The sequence below is a fragment of the Corvus hawaiiensis genome, chromosome 14 (assembly GCF_020740725.1).
Source record: "Corvus hawaiiensis isolate bCorHaw1 chromosome 14, bCorHaw1.pri.cur, whole genome shotgun sequence".
NCBI classification, from domain to species: domain Eukaryota; kingdom Metazoa; phylum Chordata; class Aves; order Passeriformes; family Corvidae; genus Corvus; species Corvus hawaiiensis.
The window spans coordinates 11,741,599-11,762,033 of NC_063226.1; the positions used below are offsets into that span (position 1 = coordinate 11,741,599).

A 20,435-nucleotide genomic window follows, 5' to 3' on the forward strand; every position below is an offset into this window, starting at 1 on the left:
CCGCGGGGAGGGCGCGCGGCGGGCGGGCGGCGCGGCCATGGCGGCCGGGGCGGCTCACGGGCTGGGCGAGGGCGGCGGCGGGTTCCTGGGCCCGCGCGTGCCGGCCGAGGTGGACGCCATGGCCCGGGGTGTGCAGGACGTGGGCAAGGAGACCTTCCGGCGACTCCTCAAAGGTAGGGACCGTACGGGGCCGCGAGGCGCCGTCCCGGCGCGGAAGGGCCCCGCTACCTCCACATAGGGACGCGAGGGGTTCCCAGCCAGAGCCCATGGGCAGGGGCCGCGTTCAGGAAGCCGTGGATCCTAACGGGAAGGCAACGACAACTACTGGAGAACTTCCAAAGGAGAGCAATGAATGTGGTGTAAGGCCTAGAAAGGAAGCCATATGGACTGAAGTCACTTGGTCTGTTCAGCCTGGAGAAGAGGAAACTGAAGGGAGACCTCATAGCTGGCTAGAACTTCCTCACGAGAGGCTGCGGAGAGACAGACACTGATGTCCTCTCTGGTGACTAGTGACAGGACACGAGAGAACAGCATAATGCTGTGTCAGGGCACTTCAGGTTAGGTATCGGGAAAAGATTCTTCCCCTAGAGGGTGATTGGGCGCTGGAACAGGCTCCCCAGGAAAGTGGTCGCAGGACCAGCCTGACAGAATTCAAGGAGTGTTGGGACAATGCTCTCAGGCACATGGTGGGATTCTTGGGGTGTCCTGTGCAGGGCTGAGTTGGACTCGATGATCCTTCTGGGTCCATTACAACTCAGAACATTCTGTGATTCTGTGACAGCTGAGGGGCTGCAGCTGAAAGGCCACAGCTTCTTGGGACACTTCCCATTGCCTTTCCCGACAGGAAGCTAGAGCTGAGCTTTAAATAAAATGAGGGGCTTGCTTCGTTGTATTCTACAATTCTGTGAAATCTGTGATAATGAGGAACGGAGTTCTGCAGCTGTGGGTGGCCCCCGAACTCAGCTGAGTGCTGTTAAAGTCATTCCTGTCTCATCCCTCTGTCCCAGAGCGAGCAGCCCAGTCACTGTCAGGTTGTGTGTGGCAGTCAGAGACCCCGTGGGCATCTGCATTACGTGCAGGAGACAATGCAGCAACCGCAAGCTGCAGGTGTCCTACTGAGGTTGAGGGTGAAAGATTGACAATTATTTATTTCATTTTTATCTGTGAGGCTTCTCCCTGTGGTGAGAATTTTCTCGAGGCACCTTTGACCATCAAAATCAAGAGTTACCCTAATTTACTCAACTGTGTATGTAAAACAATAATGGAATAATGGAAGGGTTGATTAGCAGAGCGAAAGCACAGCTTGCTGGTGATCAGCTGAGAGGAGGGTAGCTGCTGCCCAGCATGGTGTGACCCTGACATGTTCTCTCAGCTAACATCCTGTCAGGGATTTTCTTTTTGGTTTGAAGGACTCAAAACATCTGGTAGCTGCTTTGTCTCTAAAAGTGTTGCTGCACAGTAGCAGAAACAGAGCAATGTATTCCGGGGTTCCTTGTAATACTTGAAATAATAAAGCTGTGTATAGGCAGAGGCATTTTGGACAGAAGTAAATACACATTAAATACATATTTGCTGTCCTAGTGCAGGGATGAAGAGACTGAAAAGCTTTATCAGTGCCAGGAAGCCTGACTGTCTGGGTTCAACTTTGATGTAAATTACCACCTGCTTTTGGGTGTGCAATAAATGCTTCCTTACCGTAGTGGGGGCACACAGTCCTTCAAACTGCCTGGAGCCAGGGTAGTGACCCCAGTGCAGATCCCCCTGGAGTGGGTGGACACAGCCTTCCTCCAGGTTATGCAGAGCTGGCACAAGTCTCCCATCACTGTCTGCTCTTGCTGGCCTGTGACTCACAGTTTGCAGGGCAGCAGTTTTTCCTCTGAAGGTTTTGTAATCTTTGAAGATGTGATGGATTTCAACACTCTTGCACCAAGTTCATTTTTTGAGGCTGTTGCTGTTACTCTATTGCTAAACAATGACTAATGTAAAAAATGAGATGCAGGTTCATATGCCTGCTCAGTCCATGATGTAAAAACTGCATATAACATTATCTGAGGGTTATCCAGCCAGTGTTATTGCAGGCTCTGCTAAACTGTCTCAATGATTGATTTCATTTTTGTCTGTGAGGCTTCTCCCTGTGGTGAGAATTTTCTCGAGGCACCTTTGACCATCAAAATCAAGAGCTACACAGTTGAGTAAATTAAGGATCTTGCTTTGCTTTCTTATTCACAGTCACTGTTAATGCACTGGAAGGAAAAGACTGCAAGGAATCTGTCAAGCTGATTGCAGAAAGTGCTAATCTCTCAGAAGAGCAACTTGCTTTCCTTATTTCTGGCATGTACACCCTCCTCCGAGAAGCATTGAGACTCCCCTTATCAACTTTCAAACAAGAAGTAAGTTCTGGGAGTATTTGGAACCCTGATAAAGTAAAAGCTGTGTCAGACACAAGTCACCATCTAAATCTCATTTGCCAGGGTGGGAAGCTGCACAAAAAAATGGTACTCCAAGTTAAGGTTGTTGGAAGAAACTTAAAAATCTGGAATTTATTATTTCACTTGTTGGGAAGACTTAGAGTGAGCTTTTTGAAAAAATATTTAAGCTTTAGGAAAATGATTCCTGTATCTATTTCTGCTTCAACATGTTTACTGTGCATGTTTGTTTTCACTCATAAATTAAAGCCGCCAAAGAAATCATAGCAAAATGTTATTTCGTAGGCATCAACACTCATTCTGGGTGTTCACACATACCACTCATTTTTGTCCACGCTTGTAATTTCTCATATTTGTTTGCCTCCCTTTGTTCATATTTCCACCATAGAGGAAGGAAGGTCTTATGGCCAGAACAATATAGTGGAATTTGGAAGAAAGTGCAATTTCTGCTTATGCTATAGATGTTTGGTGTGAATATGTACACACCTGCCATGTTCCCAATCTCTATCCCCTATTCATGGCTATTTTCTTAATTTTTCATGTTCCTTTACCTTACTTTTTTTCTTTTCTCATTTTATTTTTATGTGAGTGAAGCACTTTTGGGATTCCAGTAGCTCTTGTTTAAGATACAGCTTCATATTTACCCAGGCATATTGGGGAAGCTCCCATATTGCAGGAAACATAGTTGAAGTATGCCTTTGATATTCAGACCTTATCTTTTGCCATTTCCTTTTTGTTGTCATAGTTTAAACAAGTAACTGCAAAACGTATCTGAGAATAAGGGCACATAGTTACTCTAAAAGAAAAATTTTTCTGAATAGCTGCATAAAAGAAGTGGCAGAGATGTTTTGAAAAATAAAGGCTTCCAAGGTATTTAGGTCTTTAAATCACAATTTGATTGAGCACTTCTGAAAATTCTTTTCAATATATCACCAGTCATTTCAAAACTACTGGCACTTGAGACTAAAATTTTTGGGGAGAGATACCAAATAAGTAACCAGTATAGATTCAGAAGGTAAAAAATGATCATTTAAGGCTATATCATGTAAACTTTCATCTTCCTTCTCTTTTTAGGTTTTTAAGGAAGACCTGAAGGAGCTTGGGTATGCCCGTTTACACATTTTAATGTTTGTTTTCTCATGGCTTTTATGTAACTGCTTCCCCAAATTAACTTTTTTACACAAAAAAAGTTGTGTACAAAAAATTACCTGTAAATACCACATAACGCATCTGTTGCCAAACGTCACGTAAAGCCAGAGGAAAAAAACAGGTGTTGTGTAAGACTTGATTTAGAACTGAGCATGAGTAGTTTATTTCACATGCTGGGGAGAATGGTCTAATTTAGTCTGTAATGTAGGTTATGCAAATATGAGTGACCTTCTCTCTACCATCCCCACCTTGCCCTGCAATATTTTTTGAGGTGTTTGGTAAGACAGTGGTAGCATTTCAGAAGCTAAGAACTGCCCTACTTCTTTCCTTCTTTGAAAGGTCAATGATATAACACTCATGAAACTCTACCACCATGTTCAGCTCTGATTTCTCCTGCCCATTTCCCAAGAAATCATGACCTTTGTTACAGCCTTTGCCAAAATTTATGTCAGTCTTCCATGAGTATCTCTGAAGGGATCATATCCTAAAAGCTAGATATCAGATGCTAATAATGTTTATAGGTTTTGCCTTATTTCTCTATTCAGTAGCAATGAGAGAATAACGGCAGTAGATGTTTTCTTCTGTGGAGAAACCTTTGCACCAGTTTAATTATTTTAAAACACTGTTTCCGCACATTTCTTTAACATTCTGATTGCTACCTAGGAGAAATAGGTGTGTTTCTAATGCCATCATTTTTCATCCTTATTTGTCTGTTTACCTGTACATTGGCTTTCTTCTCATAAGCAGTCAAGTCATAAGCATAATTTACTTTATGAGCAACTTCAGGCAAACTAAAACTGCAGATTTAGACACGTAATCGAGGTGTAATCAGTGAAAGGTGTCATTTGAGCCAACGTGAAAGTTTCCTTGCAAGTTGATACAGTTTTGTCTGCAGCTCAGTGCTGGAGTTAGGCCTGCCTTTTGTCTTGGGAGCTCAAGTGCAAGCTGCCGCCTGTGGCATGTCATGGAGTTCACACCCAGGTTAAAGTAGGTCAGTAAGAAACTGATTAATTGCTTTTCACCCAGTGGGAGCTGGTGTTTTTTGAGGTGCACACAGAATGTGCCAACTTTGATTACAGAATAACAAAGAATACTAAAAGCTCCATGCCAAGTTCTCTGGGGCTGGGTGAATATTCCTCTTCCAAGCAGTGGAGAAAGTTGGTATAGGAGTGTCAGAGGTCACTGTCCGGGCTGGCTGTGTCTAGAAGTGGAGACACCCAGGTACCTGTCCTTGTCATTTGACCACACTTTAATGACTTACGCTTTTGTAGTTGTGTTTGGGGTTTTTCTTCTCACTTAATGGTTTATTCATACATTTTACTCAGACACTTTTCAGTCTGGATGATCTTTTTTTATATCTTTTATGTCTTGATAAATCTTTTTATTTTATTGTCCTGCAATGGGTGACAGCAGCAGTAGTTAGGTAACTGCATTTGTGTTGCTTGCAGACTTGAGTGTTTTGTGTGCTGCTAATTGCTGCTATGCTCCCAGTATTCTCACAGTATTGGGACTCTTCCTAACTTCCATCTCTGACAGTCTTACTTCCTGTGAGTATCTCTCTTCACCTTGTGGCTAAACTTTTAGAAGACTAAATAGCTTATTCTACTCTCAAGCTGTGATACTTAGAAATTCGGTAGCACCTTTAGCATCTTCAGTTCCTCTGGGAAATGTCATTTCCTACGTTTCCCAATGGGCTTGAGTTTGGAGATTAAATGCTTGCTTGTTTTCAAAGCACTTACTAATTACATTCAGACACACTGCTGGAGTGGCCATCCTGTGATCAACTGCATGAAGAGCATGACATTGGTTGAACAGTGGTGTCTTGGCATTATTGGCATCCAGTGTTTGAGCAGATGTTTTGCCTTTTAAGGCAAAAAAAGGTCCTATATCCCTCTTTTTTTTCTGTCTTCTTTTAAAAAGCTTGAGCTCTGTGCCATGTAATCTTTTTTTTTTTCAATTCTTGCATTCTGTTTTGTTTCTTTCAGTGAATCTGAAGCTTGAGCTAGTTCTGCCCATGTAATATCTTGTAATTCTCAATTTTCTGGTGAGGTACCTGATCTTGGCTTCTAGTTTTGATGAAGAGAGAGGCTGGAATACATGCCCCCTTCTGATTAGATAGATCAATATTACTGGTTTAAAAGAGTTGCAGTTCCCTATTTCTTAGCCTGAGTGGCTGAGCCAGTGGGAATAAATTCACACTAACTTGTGGGTGCTTTTTTTTTCCCTCCCCTCACAGGTTATTAAATAACCTTATGACTCAGGCCAATAACATGGGATTGAGACATCATCACACATTTCTTGCCCTTTGAGTCCCTTCCTCAGAATGTTCTATTGAAAAGTGATTGCCATCTGTAGTTCAGGCTGAACTGTGCCATATTCTATCATCTGTGTCGTGTGTGACTGGCCTCATGTGTGCTGCTTGAGCCAGGAACAGAATTTTCAGCAAGGTTGTTGACTGCACTGCAAAAATATGGCAAACTCAAAGGTAGTGTTAATGCTTCTGTTTTAGTAACGCTTGCTCTTGGGTCAAGCAAGTATTGTGATAGATATCATCATAATCATATTACAGCCCCCTCTCTCCAGCTATTCCACTACATAGACAGGATATCCAGTCAGCATCAGATGGGTTAAATGATACACTTGCATGGGAAGTATAAGTAATGTTTGCAGAAATAGTCTTGTCTCTTCTGAAAGACAGACTCTTACAGCCAAAAAAGCTGTAAAATTCTAGTGCTTGCTAAAATTAATTCCTTTTTATCCAAGCACCATTTAAAAATGTGGTTTAATCCCGTTTCTTCCTTTATGAATTCAAGCTGAAGTAACTGCTGTTTCATCTTCCCACTGTGTGAGTTGATGAGTTGTTTTTTCTCTGGTCGTTAGACACTGTAAGCTCTTTAGGACAGATAACTTCCGTGTTTGCTTTGATTTTTCTTCGATACACTGCTGTGTGTCTCAAGCCACTGGTGAGTGATGTCTGTGGGCACTGATTCATGGTGAGTGCTGGATTTAACTGTGGCAGCAGCAGTAGTGACTTCTCCCACTTGTCCAACCTGCCTCTCTGTAGGAGGTTACTGTCCCTGTGGCAAAGGCAGCTGAATGGATAGTGTTTGTTCTGTGGTCTTTGCAATTCACAGCCTGATCTATTGAACTGAAAATCAGCAGCAGCTTGTTTGTAAGGCAACAGCAGTGTCAGAGGAATGGTGAAGGAGTGGAGAGGTGTAAGGGTGGATGGAATATGTTAGTCTATTCAACCAGTCCCCATGTATGCTCCTTTTGTAAGTAGTCTTGGCTACAAGGGCCTCTGAATTTTGAGGGGGTAATTCCTTCTGTCTTCAATACACCTGAGGTGAAAGTGAAATGAAACGTGTAAGTTTGGGATTTTTGAAGGCATGCATTGCTGGCCTACATTCTACACATATCAGAGCCATCAGTAAAATTTTTCTTGACTTTACTAAGAGGAGTTAAGCAAATACTGGGTTCTTTTGAAATATACTGTTGCCAATACGAGGTAGGACAGGAGGATGTAATACAGTTTTTAGGATTCCTGATATATAAACATAGGTCGTCGTTTTGAGAGCACTGACTGAATCAATACTGAAGTGCTTGCATAAGAGCTGGCAATTTTAAGCAATGGAAGATGGAAAATGTTGACACATCTTTTGTGTCCTGTAATAGATTTAAGGTTTTTTCAGATAAAGCCATATAACTGTGGTTAGAAAGAAACCTAATTGTTTTGTCTTGCTCTTCTCTTTCAGAATACCAGAAGATTTCGTTGTGGACTTTTCTAGTGTAGTCTTTGGTAACAGGTTAGTGTCTTCATTGTGCAGATAGCAGGGCTGCACAGAGGTCTGCTGACACAAATCCTTGGTGTATTGAAGGAACAGCAATATTTTCCAAATTAATGAGAAGAAGACTTATCCCATTATCTTGATTCAGCACAGTATGATGTCCATCATGCATGGCAGTACATGCATTAAGTAGCTTTCTTGCCAATTTTCAGTTTTTCTGTGTTCATCAGTATTTATAATGTTCTATAGACTGTAAGGTGGATCAATACCTACAGATGAAAGATGCAGTGCGGAATTACTCATTTTTGCCATCATTATCATTGCAAATTAGAGCAAAAGTGAAAGACTTGCTTTGTTGAGAGGCAGGCTATATCAGTCCTTTACGTGCTCTGGTTCATGGCAGCTTTCTCAGATAGCATTTCATCAAGTCTTAATGTACATTTCAGTTGGGAATTCTCACTGGGTGACTTGATCACAACACATATGAGATATCAAGTGCTCTGCCTGCTGTAATTCACTTTTTATTTCTCAGTAACTCTAGAGGAAGTTCTAAATCGAGAACTTTTTGAACAGCCTATCTCTTTTGTCCATTCTTGAGATTCCCTTTTTCTAGAAGTTTCTCTGCTCAACCATATTTAGCCTATTCTACCTCTAGAAATTTCTTGAACATTTTGAATATGCAAAACTTGTGCAGGACCAGGAGTTGGACTCTGATGATCATTGTGGGCCCCTTCAGGACACTCTGTGATTCCAATTTTCCTTCTTGAAACTTGAGGTCACTCAGCATGTAACGTCACTAACCCAATGCTGCTTCAGATTCTCTGCATGGAATCCTGATAATCATAGTTGTGGTACTTCAGTTACCCTCAAGAGTCTGAGTGCTGCTACGAAAGTTAAAAATATTTTTCATTTCTTTGATTAAGATCTTGGCTTACAGCTAAAGGTTCTTGGAGTAAAAATAAATTCAGTCTTCTCATCCTTTCTTTGCTCTTCTGTTTGAATTATAGGTGTTAAGATGCAAAATTCATGGTTGCAAAGTGGAAATATTGTTTGCAGTAGAGAAAGAAGATAAATTTAGATGTAATTTGAAGCATGCATGATTGTCTGTTTTCTACTGTGAAATCACGATGCTGGAAAATTTAGCTTTTTCTCATTTTGAAAGCTGTGATTATCCAGTGTAATCTTGCTCTGTGTTTTGAGACCAGTGAAGAACACCTCAGGTTTGATTTTCAGGCAGATCTGCTTCTACAATCCTAAATGTAACACTGAATCATACATATGCGTATTGAGTTGTAAATATATATGTTTGTGATGGTAAGAGATGCATTAGCATGTGATCAAAAATTCAGTAATTCAGTATGAGCTAGATAGTCCAGAAAAATCCATTTTTAATACTTTTCTTGGCATCTTATCTTATTTTTGGAGTTCTGTTCACTAAACAACAGCTCTGAAGTATTTGGCATTTGTATTTGTGTCCCCACAGTTCCATCAAGCTATGTAGACTGAAAGAAAAACTTGCCACATTGACACCATCAAATAAGTACATGAAATTAAAACTGTTTTTTAAGGGAAAGGATAACACTAACTTCCTTTCTGAATGTTTATAATAAATGCACTGCTTTTTTTTTTCTAATAGTGTAGCTTTACTTTCTACCAGGAGGGTACATTCTGTGTGCCATTTGTCAGCATTTCACACATAGCGGTTTGTTCATCCTTCCAGTTCAGTGGCCTGCTAGGCATATCTTGTTATGTGCATAGGGAATCATCCAGAACTTGTCTTTAGTTTTGATACTGTTAGATCAGCTGCTGCTCCAAATTCTCTAATCTTTCATTTTCGAGTGCTCTTCTGTTGCATCCTTTAGCAGGTGATGTTCTTGTCACCAGGCGTATCATCCTTTCCACCATAGCTTGAATGGTCTCTAGGATGGTCTCTACCCAATCCATAGTCTTTTACTTGTTCTGACTTCTGCCTTCTGCACAGTGTGCTGACAGTATATTGCAGCTGCTGGCACAGAGTGTTTACAAAATGTAATTGTAGTCTGTAGGTTTTGGATGTAAGATTCGTTGAGTCTTTTCTGCCCCATTTTGCTATTCCTTTCAGAAACCAATGGCTTGATTAGCAGCCTGTGTAATTTCTGTATGCATGTTGGTCACTATGCATATTCTGTCATCTTTGCAGGATTCTTGCAGTTCCCATTGTGATCTTGTCCAAGCTGGGAAGGTCCTGATAGAAGCATAAACTAAGCTTTAGAAGCTGTGACTCTTCCTGGGAGAATGGTACAGAAGTGTAGTCCTGACCAGAAGTAAAGCTTTGTGTTTGACCACAGAAATGCCATCTTTCAACAATATTCAAAAGCTTCCCCTCTGTTTGGGAGGTCACCATTTCTGACCTTTCCCACCACTGCTATGTACAGCATCTTTCTGTTTTTAAAACTCCTTTATTCCCCTGCAGTGCTGGTGCTGCACTGAATGGACTGACTTCCATTGATGGGAGTTAGCATGTCTTAAGGAAACAGTAGCAGTGTGGCTATTTTTAGGGAGTCTCCAAATTAAGCAATAGTCTGGCAGCAGCTCTCCACTGAGGGAAAGGCCTGTTCTTATTGTTTAATCCTGCTAATGACTGTTCTAGACTCCTGCTCCTCATGGCTGCACCCAGCTGTGATGACCTACTTCATATCCAGGAGTTGACAGTGAGTAAGAACCAGCTGATCTCCTTTTTTTGCTCATTCCTTTACCACGCTATTAGGAATGTGTGTCACTTCTGACACCACCCAACCCCTCCCCCCCCTCCCCCCCCCCCACCAAAGAGATAAATTCATTCTTATATCACCTTTGCGAAATACAGGACTACTGGAGGATCTCAGCCTGTCAATCCTGTGTACCTTATCGGATCATTAATCTTCTTGGGCAGTTTGTAAAGGCACCAGCTAACTTGCACACAAGAGTCTGAGTAGTGATGTTAGACTGCCATTCCTACAGTGCTTGATTTGTTCAGAGAGGATTCCTTTCTGATGTAAAGTCTGTAATTAGATTATGCCTAGCACCATGGATAAAGGATGTAATGTTTCTTATCCTGCCCTTAGTGGAAGTACAGGAGTAGCCTTGAAATGTACCGTAAATAACTTACAGGGACATGGGATGCTTAGCAAGGAAAGAAAAAAAAAAAAAGGTAACACAAAGTCCAGAGGTCCAGCTCCTGAATGGCCCAGCTCAGTGACCTTGTTCTGAAATTATTTCTGCATATATATCTAAAAACGAATGGTTATTATGTATTTGTATCAGATTTATCTTGTTTAGTTATCCAGAACTTAGGATGCTGTTAAAATTTTAAAGATTGTCAACCATCTGAAGTTTAATTGCTGTTAACTATATTTCTGCACAGAAATAAACTAGGGCTTGATCAGCCTGATTTTTCCTGCAATATGAGTAACAAATTAAGTGCTTGGCTTCTTACACATTAGATTAGGCAAAATCTTGAAGGTTGTGCTGGGGTTCGCAGTGAACATTATGTAAGGAACTTAAAGTTTGTAAATTATGTTGGATTAACAAGAACCGCTGTGGGGTTTTTTAAGTGTGCTTCAAAATACACTCAATACACTAATATTATGTTTTAAACATTGCTGCTTGCCAGTGCTAGATGGTTTTTGCTGAAGAAGGACAGTGACCTTATGCAACTGTTTTGCCTAAGTCATCTGTCTTATCTCTGCTTGCTTGTTTCTGTTGGATTTGCATGAAGGTAAAGATACATTTGCAGGTGCCTTTCTTTGCCTCACAGTTGCATATAATTGAAATACTAGGTATGCCAGCCACCACAATGACTTACTAAACTTCATAGTGACATCAGTTTACTAGAATTACACAGTCACTTGGTCTCTTTTTTCAACATGGACCATAGTTAAGCATAGAAAAAGGGGATAATCTGAGCACAGCTGTCTTAAATCCACAAAATCTCCACTTGTTCAGACCTCTCTAAGTGAGGACAAATGTAGGAGAGAAACAAGTTCTGGACAGGTTTGTGCTGAGGAATCCTGTTTTCTCTTTAGATTGTTTCTTCTTTTATGAATTTACATTCCAGTCTCCTATTTCCTATTCACTCTTTAGGCGTCCCACTTCTGAAGGCACAGCTCTGACACAAAGAAGTCGGCTACCAAGTATCCGGGACTTCAAGTGGAGAGTGGATGTAGCTATATCCACAAGGTATAAAAGAGGATCATGCACATCCCTGGAATTACCTAAGATTAAACTGATTTCTTGTGCTGCTTAAAAATTTTAGTGGGGTCAAAATGGGGCTTGCTATTAGGGATTGCCATATAGCATTAAACAGTAAGATACAGGTGGAATTTTCTGAACAGTGTAGAAGTTAGTGTATATATGCTTTACTGCTGGTAATATTTCACTCAAAGTTTGAGTCTCTCATTTTAAAACTTAATGGAGCTGATACAAATCCACAGGTCCTAGCGATGATGGTATAAATTAGTCAGACGGAGCCTCAAGCAGCTAGGCAAGCTCTTAGTTTCACTGGAACAGGGGAAGGTATTCATCTATTCAACTTCTCAAGCAGACCATCATTTGTTGCACATGTTAAATGATTTTCCATCTCTTGTATTCTGCTTCTACAAAGAGGTTTCAGGACAGCACCTTTACACTGCCATAGTTATGTAACTGGTCATTGAACTACCTCCTAGTTTCTTTCACAAAACAGGAGTAAAACCCTTTGAGATCATTCTGCCTGTGCCTGCAGTGAACAGCTTCTTACCATCTGCCACAGCAGAGGCATCTGGGGGATGGATCTTTGTCTAGAGCCAGAAGGAAACAGAAACCTGTTGACTGTGCTGTTTGGTCTCTGTCTAGTTCTAACCAAGACAGACCAAGCTGAAAGAAATTAGATTATCCAGTCTTTGTTAGTAGTGTAAATTGTTAGCATGAGTGACTTCATGTTGCGTGTCTGAATACCTGCATCTGGGAGAGAGTGCAGTCTCTTTGTTGCCAGAGTTGAGAGGCCCATAGCTAATCAGGGATTGTCTTCCTGAAATCAAGAAAAAAGGCTCCTCAGAGAAAATTGGAATGGCCACAAGCTATTAGTTCAGGTGATTTTCTGATGAGCTGTGCTGTAAGCACCACACAGGTATTACTCTGTAGAAAAAGAATCTGTACTGATAAGAGAGCAAAATGTCCAGGTAAACATCCTCAGGCACAGTGCTTGCGAGCTGAAAGTAGATCCTATGATTTGTTTGCCAAGCAACACAGAAGCAATACATTACCCTTTTTTTGTTTTCCTTCCTTTTAGTTTTGTTTTCAGTTAATCTTCCCACTGGGATTTCTTGTATATCATCCAGCAACAGCCTCTGCAGGGAGGTATGGCAGCTTTGGGCTTTGGGCTGTAGTGCCTGTCTGTACCTGAGCAGGCTTTGGCAACATCAGTTGATGGAAGCTGCACAAGAATGACTCATTTCCCTTCTTTGGGTCATCAAATAAAATAACACACGAATTTAGGATGAAGCCTGGAAGAGGTTGATTCCCCAAATGAGGTGGCAGTTGGACGTGTGAATGGATGGAAATGATTAATGCAGCATGATGAACTGCAAAAGAGAGCTATGCATTATTTTTGGCAGTACTTGGTCAGCTCTTATCCCTATCATAGTTCCAGTAAACCAATTATACAAAAATGAAAGTGCTCCTAAACTTGCAGTTATTAAACTATTAACTAAATGTTAAGTCTCAATACTGAGGTAAATTGGACAGAACTCTTGTGTTCATGAGTTTCTAGCTAGACTCTGTGACTGAAATTACTCATGTTCTGTGTAAAGCCTCCATGAACATCTAAAATTGTTAATGTGCAATGCTGTACTCATCACACTGCTGATGTCTACTGCTGTAATACTAATGATGTAAATAATTTCAGTTCACTGGCCCGTGCACTCCAGCCATCCATTCTGATGATGATGAAGCTTTCAGATGGGACAGCTCATCGCTTTGAAGTAAGTCTGATTGCCATAATAAATAGTAAGGAAACCACTTGAAGTTTTATTTAGAGAGTTTAATTATTACTTAAAATACTAAAGCTTTTGTAGAAAATGTGTTACCATTGGTTGGTTTGCTTTGGAATCCTTCATGTTCAGTGTAGCCACATAAAATATTTAATGTAATACCAATCAAAATAATTTCATACCTTGTTCCTACACATGTTCTGCTGAACTGCAATTTATTAGAAGAACATTAATTACTGGAAAGCAGCGTTACATAATATCTGGTTTGATTAAAAGTTATGGGGTTGTTATGAACTGTAACCTTCAGACCTGATGGTGGCTCTTGAGGGCAGGAAAATGACTGGAGTAGTTTATATAATGTATGATACACTTCTAAACCTCCTGCATTTGGCAGAGAACGGTGACATTCTTTTCTGTGGCAGAGGTAGTTTTATTCTTTTTCTTCAGAACTGTTCTGGCACTAGAAAGTAAAAACAACCTCTTTGCTTGTTACAGGATTAGTCAGTGGCGGTATTTATGACACTGTACCTAAAGGCTTGCCAGAAGATGGCATAAACTCTTCCATAATTTTAACCTTTGAAAAGGAATGCTATTTGTTCTATATATAACATGGTGGTGCATACAGGAATTCAATGCACAGCAGGCATTGTTACATTTGAACTCTGTACAGATTTTGGCTTCAGTTCTCTCATTAGTAGTAGTCTGGAAGAAGCACCAAAGCCCTGTGTGTTGAAAGAGGTGGACTGATTTTAATGTTAAATTGTTTTGCAAGAAAGCATCTGTTGAGGAAGGCGTAAATTCTGTGCTACATTGCAAACTGCTGAGGGTGTCACTTCACAGGAGATGAAATTTACCCCTCTGACAGTCCAGCTCAGAGCATCCCATACACTGTATTTGAGGACTTCCATGGAACTTAAATGATGCCATGGACTTCAGGTTAACCCTTTACAACAGGGTAAGTTTCACTTGTGAGAATAAAACCTAGTTTATATTCTTCACTGTTTAGATTTGCCACTTTATTTCCTGGCATATAATGTCAAGTGTTGGTCTTGATGCCATTGTTTCTGACTGTTTTGGTTTGATTTTAGGGGTTTTTGTTGTTGTTGTTGTTGTGAATCTGTGGAAGACCCTTTGTTATTTGGCAGTGGAGATGTGTTTGTCCAGCGCACACAGGAGTGCAGATATCTGATAGCAGACAACGTGCTTCTCTTAGAATCAGCTCTTTGCTGGTGCTGCTGCTTGGATCTGAATGCCAAGGATGTGACTGCAAACAGGATTTCTATATCTCATGAGTGGTCTACCACAGTTTAGTAGCTCTTTGTGTTTTGGTTGTAATATGCAAGTAAATATAGTCCTCAGCTCTTCAGTTTTCCTTTATTTGAACACGTTCAGAATGTCCTGCTAACTAACAGGGCTTATGTAAGATGGTAAGTCCAGAAAATATTTCTGTTGTGAACAGTTTTAAAATGTGTATAGCATAGGGAGAAGTTACATTCTTCGGTCTCCATTTGGTATTTTAATCAGTGTGACATCTGACTGAAGATTTTTTCAAAAGCAGTGGGAATTGCAGCATTTTGAGTCTTGTATATATGTCAAAAGTGAAAAGGACATGGTGCCTTTTTATGCATTTCTGATGTATGTGGAAAATGCAAATCAGATGTTGGATTCCTCTCATAGAATTGGTATCTGTGCTACAGTGGGCAGAAGGATGACAAGGGTCTCTGCCAAAAGAACTGCTGTCTTCAGTGCAGTCAAAGGAGTAAGTTAGGCAGTGCTGTGCAGACAGCATGGGACCAGCCAGACTGCACTGGACACTTGTGTGAGCACGTGTTTGTGCACTGCACTGATGTCACCAGTCTGTGTCACCAGTCTGTGCCTGCACTCGGCTGGGGGTCTGCCTTCACAGATAAGATTTCCATCCGCTTGGCTTCTCAGGCTTGAAATGGTAAAGGAGAGCCCATGAGTCTCCTGCACAGCTGAAAAAGCTTTATATGATTAACCCAAAATCTTTTGCCTTCCACATGTAGTGCCCAGTGCCCTTTGCTTTTGAGGTTGCTGTCAAGTCTCTTGCTTCAAGTCTCCATTCCTTTCTTTTGCAAGTTTGGACAAGCAGAGTATCTTTAATTTGTTGCTTGAGAATTCTGTAGTCTCCATGACCTTCCAGATGTCTTTCCTTCTGGTCCATGACTTTTACATCACCAAAGCAGCTCTCAGTTTACATCCTTGAGTATTTCCTTTCTCTCATCAGGCAGTACAGAAAATGTACCATGTAGGTGTTCTGTTTTTCCCCACTTTCCTTTTCCACGTGGATTAACTGAATTTTTTTAACCTCAAATCCTTTGTCTTAAGTCTGGAAAGAAAGAAAAAAAAAGTATTTTAGGAGAGATTGGCCTTACACTGCGGAATGTTCGCTTGCCACAGGCATGCCCTAGTCAAGGTTCCTGAGATGTCTTGTGTTTTCTAACCTGAATACTCTGTTTCAGTTGCCAGTTGCAAAGTTTCAAGAACTGAGATACAATGTTGCCCTTATACTGAAGGAAATGAATGATTTGCAGAAGAGGAGCATACTGAAGATCCAAGACTGAACACTTTTAAATTGGGAGTTTATGGAAGAGATCTGAAACCGTCAGCATGTTTTGTGAATGCCAAAACAGGGGACCATCACCACTTTGCCTCTATGAACTTCAATGTGGCAGTTATGATGTCTGCTGTAATTTTTTTTTTTTTTCAATTCAAGTGTTAAAAGCACAAGCTCTTTCTGCAAGACTTAGGAAAAGCAAAACATATATCTATGAAAAAGTATAATACTGTTTGTGAGCATTTTTGCATGATTCATCAAAACGTTTTTTAAATAACTTCTTAATAGATGTAAGAGTCATTTATTTCTGATTATGATTCATAACTCTAATTTTTTTTGAAAGTGTGCTACCGGAAGCCCCATCAATGTGTATGTATCATAAGAAAGCTCTGCAATATTTCAAATAAAAAATAAAATAACAAACCCACTCCTGCCTTCTAGTATGACAAATATATTCTTGAGTTTTGCATTAAATTGTTGCCTTGTTTCTTACTAAGTGACTGTGGTTTAGCTCTGGATATTTAAAGGCTGATTTGGAAGAAATTTGGAAGTCTGTGGATCAAGAAAGAAGTACCATCTGAGCTTCCAGGACTAATTCCATGGAATTACAGCAGTGGAAAGGTGAGATCTATGTCTTTATCTGGTTGATCAGAATGGGCTGAATAGCCGTGATCTCATAGTTTTGTAACTGGAAATGCCTGCCTCTTGTTTCATGTGTTGCCTGTGTGTTTGATTCCATGAATTTAGCTGACATGACTAGGCAGAAGCCTCTGGCCTGCAGTGATGGTGAGCAGCAAGAGGCAGTGATCTTGTAACCCACTACAGCTCATCAGTCGTGCAGGCCAGACCCCAGCATGAAGGGGCTGCCTACAGCCTCTGGGACACAAGTCAGAGGTATGAGGATATGCAAGCCCCCAGGTCGAGAAAGCAGTCAAGCACAGGCTGAAGTTCCCTGAATTGCTCAGGCAGTTGGACTGGATGGTCATTATAGGTCCCTCCGTTTGTACCGGGATAGTCTGTTAGTCGTTTGGCCCATGAGTTTACCTTGGAAGGACTGCTTAATGTGAAACATGTTTCAAGTCTCATTTAAATGCTGTGGGACCACATGTATGTCCCTAAGAGCTTTGCCAAGAAAGGATGAATTCCTCAATCCTTGCCTGAATGAATTTTCTCCAGCAGCAAAGACAGGGAGGCCGTGAGCAATTGCCCAAAGACAGCAGGCTCTGGGCTCTAGAACTCATCTAAAGTCAGACATACTTTGGAAAGCACATGCCACTGCCACTGTTAAGCATTGTTTTTTTCCAGCTAATTGCAGGTTTTCTATCACAGTAGTACCACCCATACTTCTCTTTCATGTTTTCATGATTGTAGAACTTGCCTTTGTCTTCCTTACTCCTTGCAGAAAACTACTGAAATTAAAATTGTGGATTAAGGACGTCTTTTACACTCCCACAGATGTTTGTGTAGGAAAGGATGACTTGCCTTTTGGATTTTAAAAATCACAACAATCATAGTAAGACTTACTCATCATACTTTTTAAGAGGAGACTTCTTTGACAGCAGTCCATACCAATCTAAAGATTGCTGAATAGCTGTGGTCCAGAAAGCTTTTAAAACCTGTGCAAGAATGTGTCCTGCAGTTTCCAATAAACCATCAGCCAGGATTTCAAACTGTTCAAAAGCTTCCTGTTCCATTTGCTTTGTAGCAGACTCATCAATAGCTTCCAGCTTTGATCCATACTGCATCTTAGTCTATTAACTTCCAAGTGGACTGTAGACTGCATTAATTCTTCTATGAAGCTTGTTCATCTTCCTTCTGGAATTACATTATCACAGGCTGTGAAACAAAACATACATCCTTGTGTGCCTTTTTACATTTCCCTTCGGAATGTTTAGGTTTACATGGTTGCAAACTGGAAATGTATCTCAGCTGAGCCTAAGTGAAGTCTTTTCAGACAAAGGGAATTCTGCTGACTGGAGGTAAAATGACCTGTTGCTCAAGGCATTTGCAAAGTTGTTTTTTACTGTCAGAGCAGAGGAATCCAGAAATACCTTCCAGATAAAATATATTCATTTGGTGGTTCTGTAACAACAATTGCTCGTGTTCTCCAGAAATGGAAAGGCTTCCTGACCAGATTTATCATGTTCTCTGGACTACTTAGTCTCGAGTTTGTCTTGCCACACATTAGGCAGCAGCTTACTGTAATTGGAGGTTTACCATGTATGCTGAGAGGTGCTTGAAAACTTGGGGTGTTCATTCCTCTGTACTTAAGAATTAATTTGGCCTTTCCTCCTGACAAATTAGTAAAGCAAAAGTTGTCGCCAAAATGGCTAGTGGGAGTACACAGTGGATAGTTCCTCGCTTTTGCTAAAATAAGAGTCTTCAAAATATTGTTAGGTTTTTCAGAATTCATAGTGAATTACTTGTTAAATATTTGTTCTATGTTGAAATGTCTTCTTCCTTCACAACCAAAATACTCTGGAATTTCACTGAATTTCTGACTCTAACCCTTTCATTCCAATGCAGAACAAAAGCAACCTTCTAAGAATCTGGATATGGCTGAACCGAAATCATTTTATCCAAGTCACTGTTGGTTTGGTTATGCTTCAAGGGCGCATTGTGAATCCCCCTTCCAGTATCATGCAGTGAGAGATACAGCCTGAGTGGGATGCTTGCTTTGTCAGTCCTGAGGTCTTGTCAAGCTGATCACTAGTCAGTCATCAATTAGGCAGGCAGGAGTTTGTGTGGGAAGGGCACTGGGGTTTTTTCTTATTACACAGTTCATGGACCAGTAGGTAACAAGGACCTTTTGCAGGCTCTGTTGGTATTTTTCCTTGAAAAACAAACCCCCGTGATCATGTTGCTCTCTCTATTGGTGCCTTGCATTTATTTAAACTGAATCATGTATTTGTGTCTAATTGTAGTGATTTTCTAACCATGGCATATGAACATAAACTTCTGCATTACAACTTTTCTTTAATTTCCTTTGTTGGGGACAGAACATTATGCCTTTTCTTTCAAGATTAATTAATTTTAAACAGATTTAAAATAGAACTTGCACTTGATTGTTCCTCAGTGGAAATCATGTGTGTATGATAGCAAGGATGCCCAGTACAGGAAGGAGTAGTCACCATAGGCAGAATGCAAAAGAAGAGGTAAGGATACTTGCCAAAAGTCACTCAGAGGTTCAGTGGCAAAATAGCACAGAAGAATGCACGTGTCTTCTCCTCTTGTTCCCTATGCATAAGTTAGTGCAGCTTCCTGACACAATGGTCAGGCCTCCTGCTTGGTGGTTTTTTTTAGTTACCTCAACTGCATGGGCCATCAGTCCAAATCTGTTCTTGCTATGGACTATTACAGCACGTGCAGAGCACATGGAAATAAAAAGCCATCTGTGGCTGTATTTGTGATGTGACTTTTCACATCCCTTCTTCCACTAGAGAAGGAGCTCTGTCAGTGTGACTGGTGGTTTGGAATTTCACACTTGGGTTAGTTATGTTTGAGAGAGGAAAGAAGCAGATTTATTGGTGGCTTTTGTGGTCTCAGAGCCTGATGCGGTTTACAGATCCAGAAGAAGGCTGAAGAATGTAGTCATGCTCTCATGCTGCCTGTTATGCCAGCCATTAACTGCTGGAAGAAGATCAGTATTGTGCTCATTGTCATTAAAAGGAAGAAATTAATCCTCCCTTTGCAGAAAAATCATACAAGGGAGATGTGCTTTTTCAGAGTGAGTCACCTCCTCACTTTAACTTTTTCTGTATATGTAAAGGATAAATCCATTCTTGATCTCATGAACAATGCAGGTAGGCAGGAGGGTGCCTTTTTGCCTTTTTCTTTTTTCTTTTGCCTTCTAATCAAGTACACCTCATGACCTACTGCTGCTCCAAAGCCATGAATATATGTATGAATGTATGAAAACTCTATGCTTTCAGGATGCGTTATATAAAAACACCCCTGCATATCTAGATTATGTATGATCAATTCACACAGCTGTTTTAGCTAAAAAAGTCTTTGCAGAGCCAGGCCTGATGTCAGAATCAAATATTTAGTAGTTGTTTGACTTCTAGCAAACAGTAAATCAGCATCTTGGCTTTAAAGTATTTTGCTGTTAGTGATTCTATGGCTCACTCTGTACCTGTCACACCCCACCAAGTACTAACATTTACCAAACACCACGCATACCAGGAACTAGGAGAGGCGGAGCCAGCTGGTTTCTCCCCTAAAAAGTCAGAGTTGCTGCCCATGGGCCATCTGTCATAAGGTTTTAACTATTTGCAGGCTTGGGATAAAGGTCTATGTTCTGAACTCTCCTAAGCACACAGCTCCCACCATGGGGAGTAGTTCATACACACAGCTGCTCTTTTCCCTTGCAACATTTCAGCCATGTGTAAGAGAATTCCCAGAAGTGCATTTCCCAGTGCTTTTTTGAGACTCCTTTCAGTCCGGAGCGCTCAGACTGCCAGCCAGCCCTGCAGATGCTTTCATACACTGAGAATAGGAACTGTGA

The 20,435-nt window shown here is 40.9% G+C and overlaps 1 protein-coding gene across 3 annotated transcripts; it reads left to right on the forward strand.

Annotated features, from left to right (window-relative positions):
- Window positions 1–30: 30 nt before the first annotated feature.
- Window positions 31–16,355, forward strand: COMMD5 (COMM domain containing 5). 3 transcript variants are annotated; one of them, XR_007206816.1, is made up of 8 exons: window positions 31–173; window positions 2,230–2,390; window positions 3,501–3,529; window positions 7,331–7,381; window positions 11,465–11,560; window positions 13,266–13,341; window positions 14,123–14,305; window positions 15,834–15,913. XR_007206816.1 is itself a non-coding variant. In XM_048319074.1 (7 exons), exons 1-7 carry the CDS (start codon window positions 38–40, stop codon window positions 15,933–15,935), a joined length of 651 nt encoding a protein of 216 aa, XP_048175031.1. In that variant the 5' UTR covers window positions 31–37; the 3' UTR covers window positions 15,936–16,355. The 3 variants fall into 3 exon arrangements, 2 of the variants coding, with proteins under 2 accessions (XP_048175031.1, XP_048175032.1); XM_048319074.1 differs by lacking the exon at window positions 14,123–14,305 and having other exon boundaries at window positions 15,834–16,355; XM_048319075.1 differs by lacking the exons at window positions 7,331–7,381; window positions 14,123–14,305 and having other exon boundaries at window positions 15,834–16,355.
- The last annotated feature ends 4,080 nt before the right edge of the window (window positions 16,356–20,435 follow it).

Coding starts and splice junctions, on each gene's coding strand:
- COMMD5 (XM_048319074.1), top strand. CDS start 38: ATGGCGGCCGGGGCGGCTCACGGGCTGGGCGAGGGCGGCGGCGGGTTC. Junction 3,530..7,330: donor GAAGACCTGAAGGAGCTTGG/GTATGCCCGTTT, acceptor CTTCTCTTTCAG/AATACCAGAAGATTTCGTTG. Junction 13,342..15,833: donor GGACAGCTCATCGCTTTGAA/GTAAGTCTGATT, acceptor ACTCTGTTTCAG/TTGCCAGTTGCAAAGTTTCA.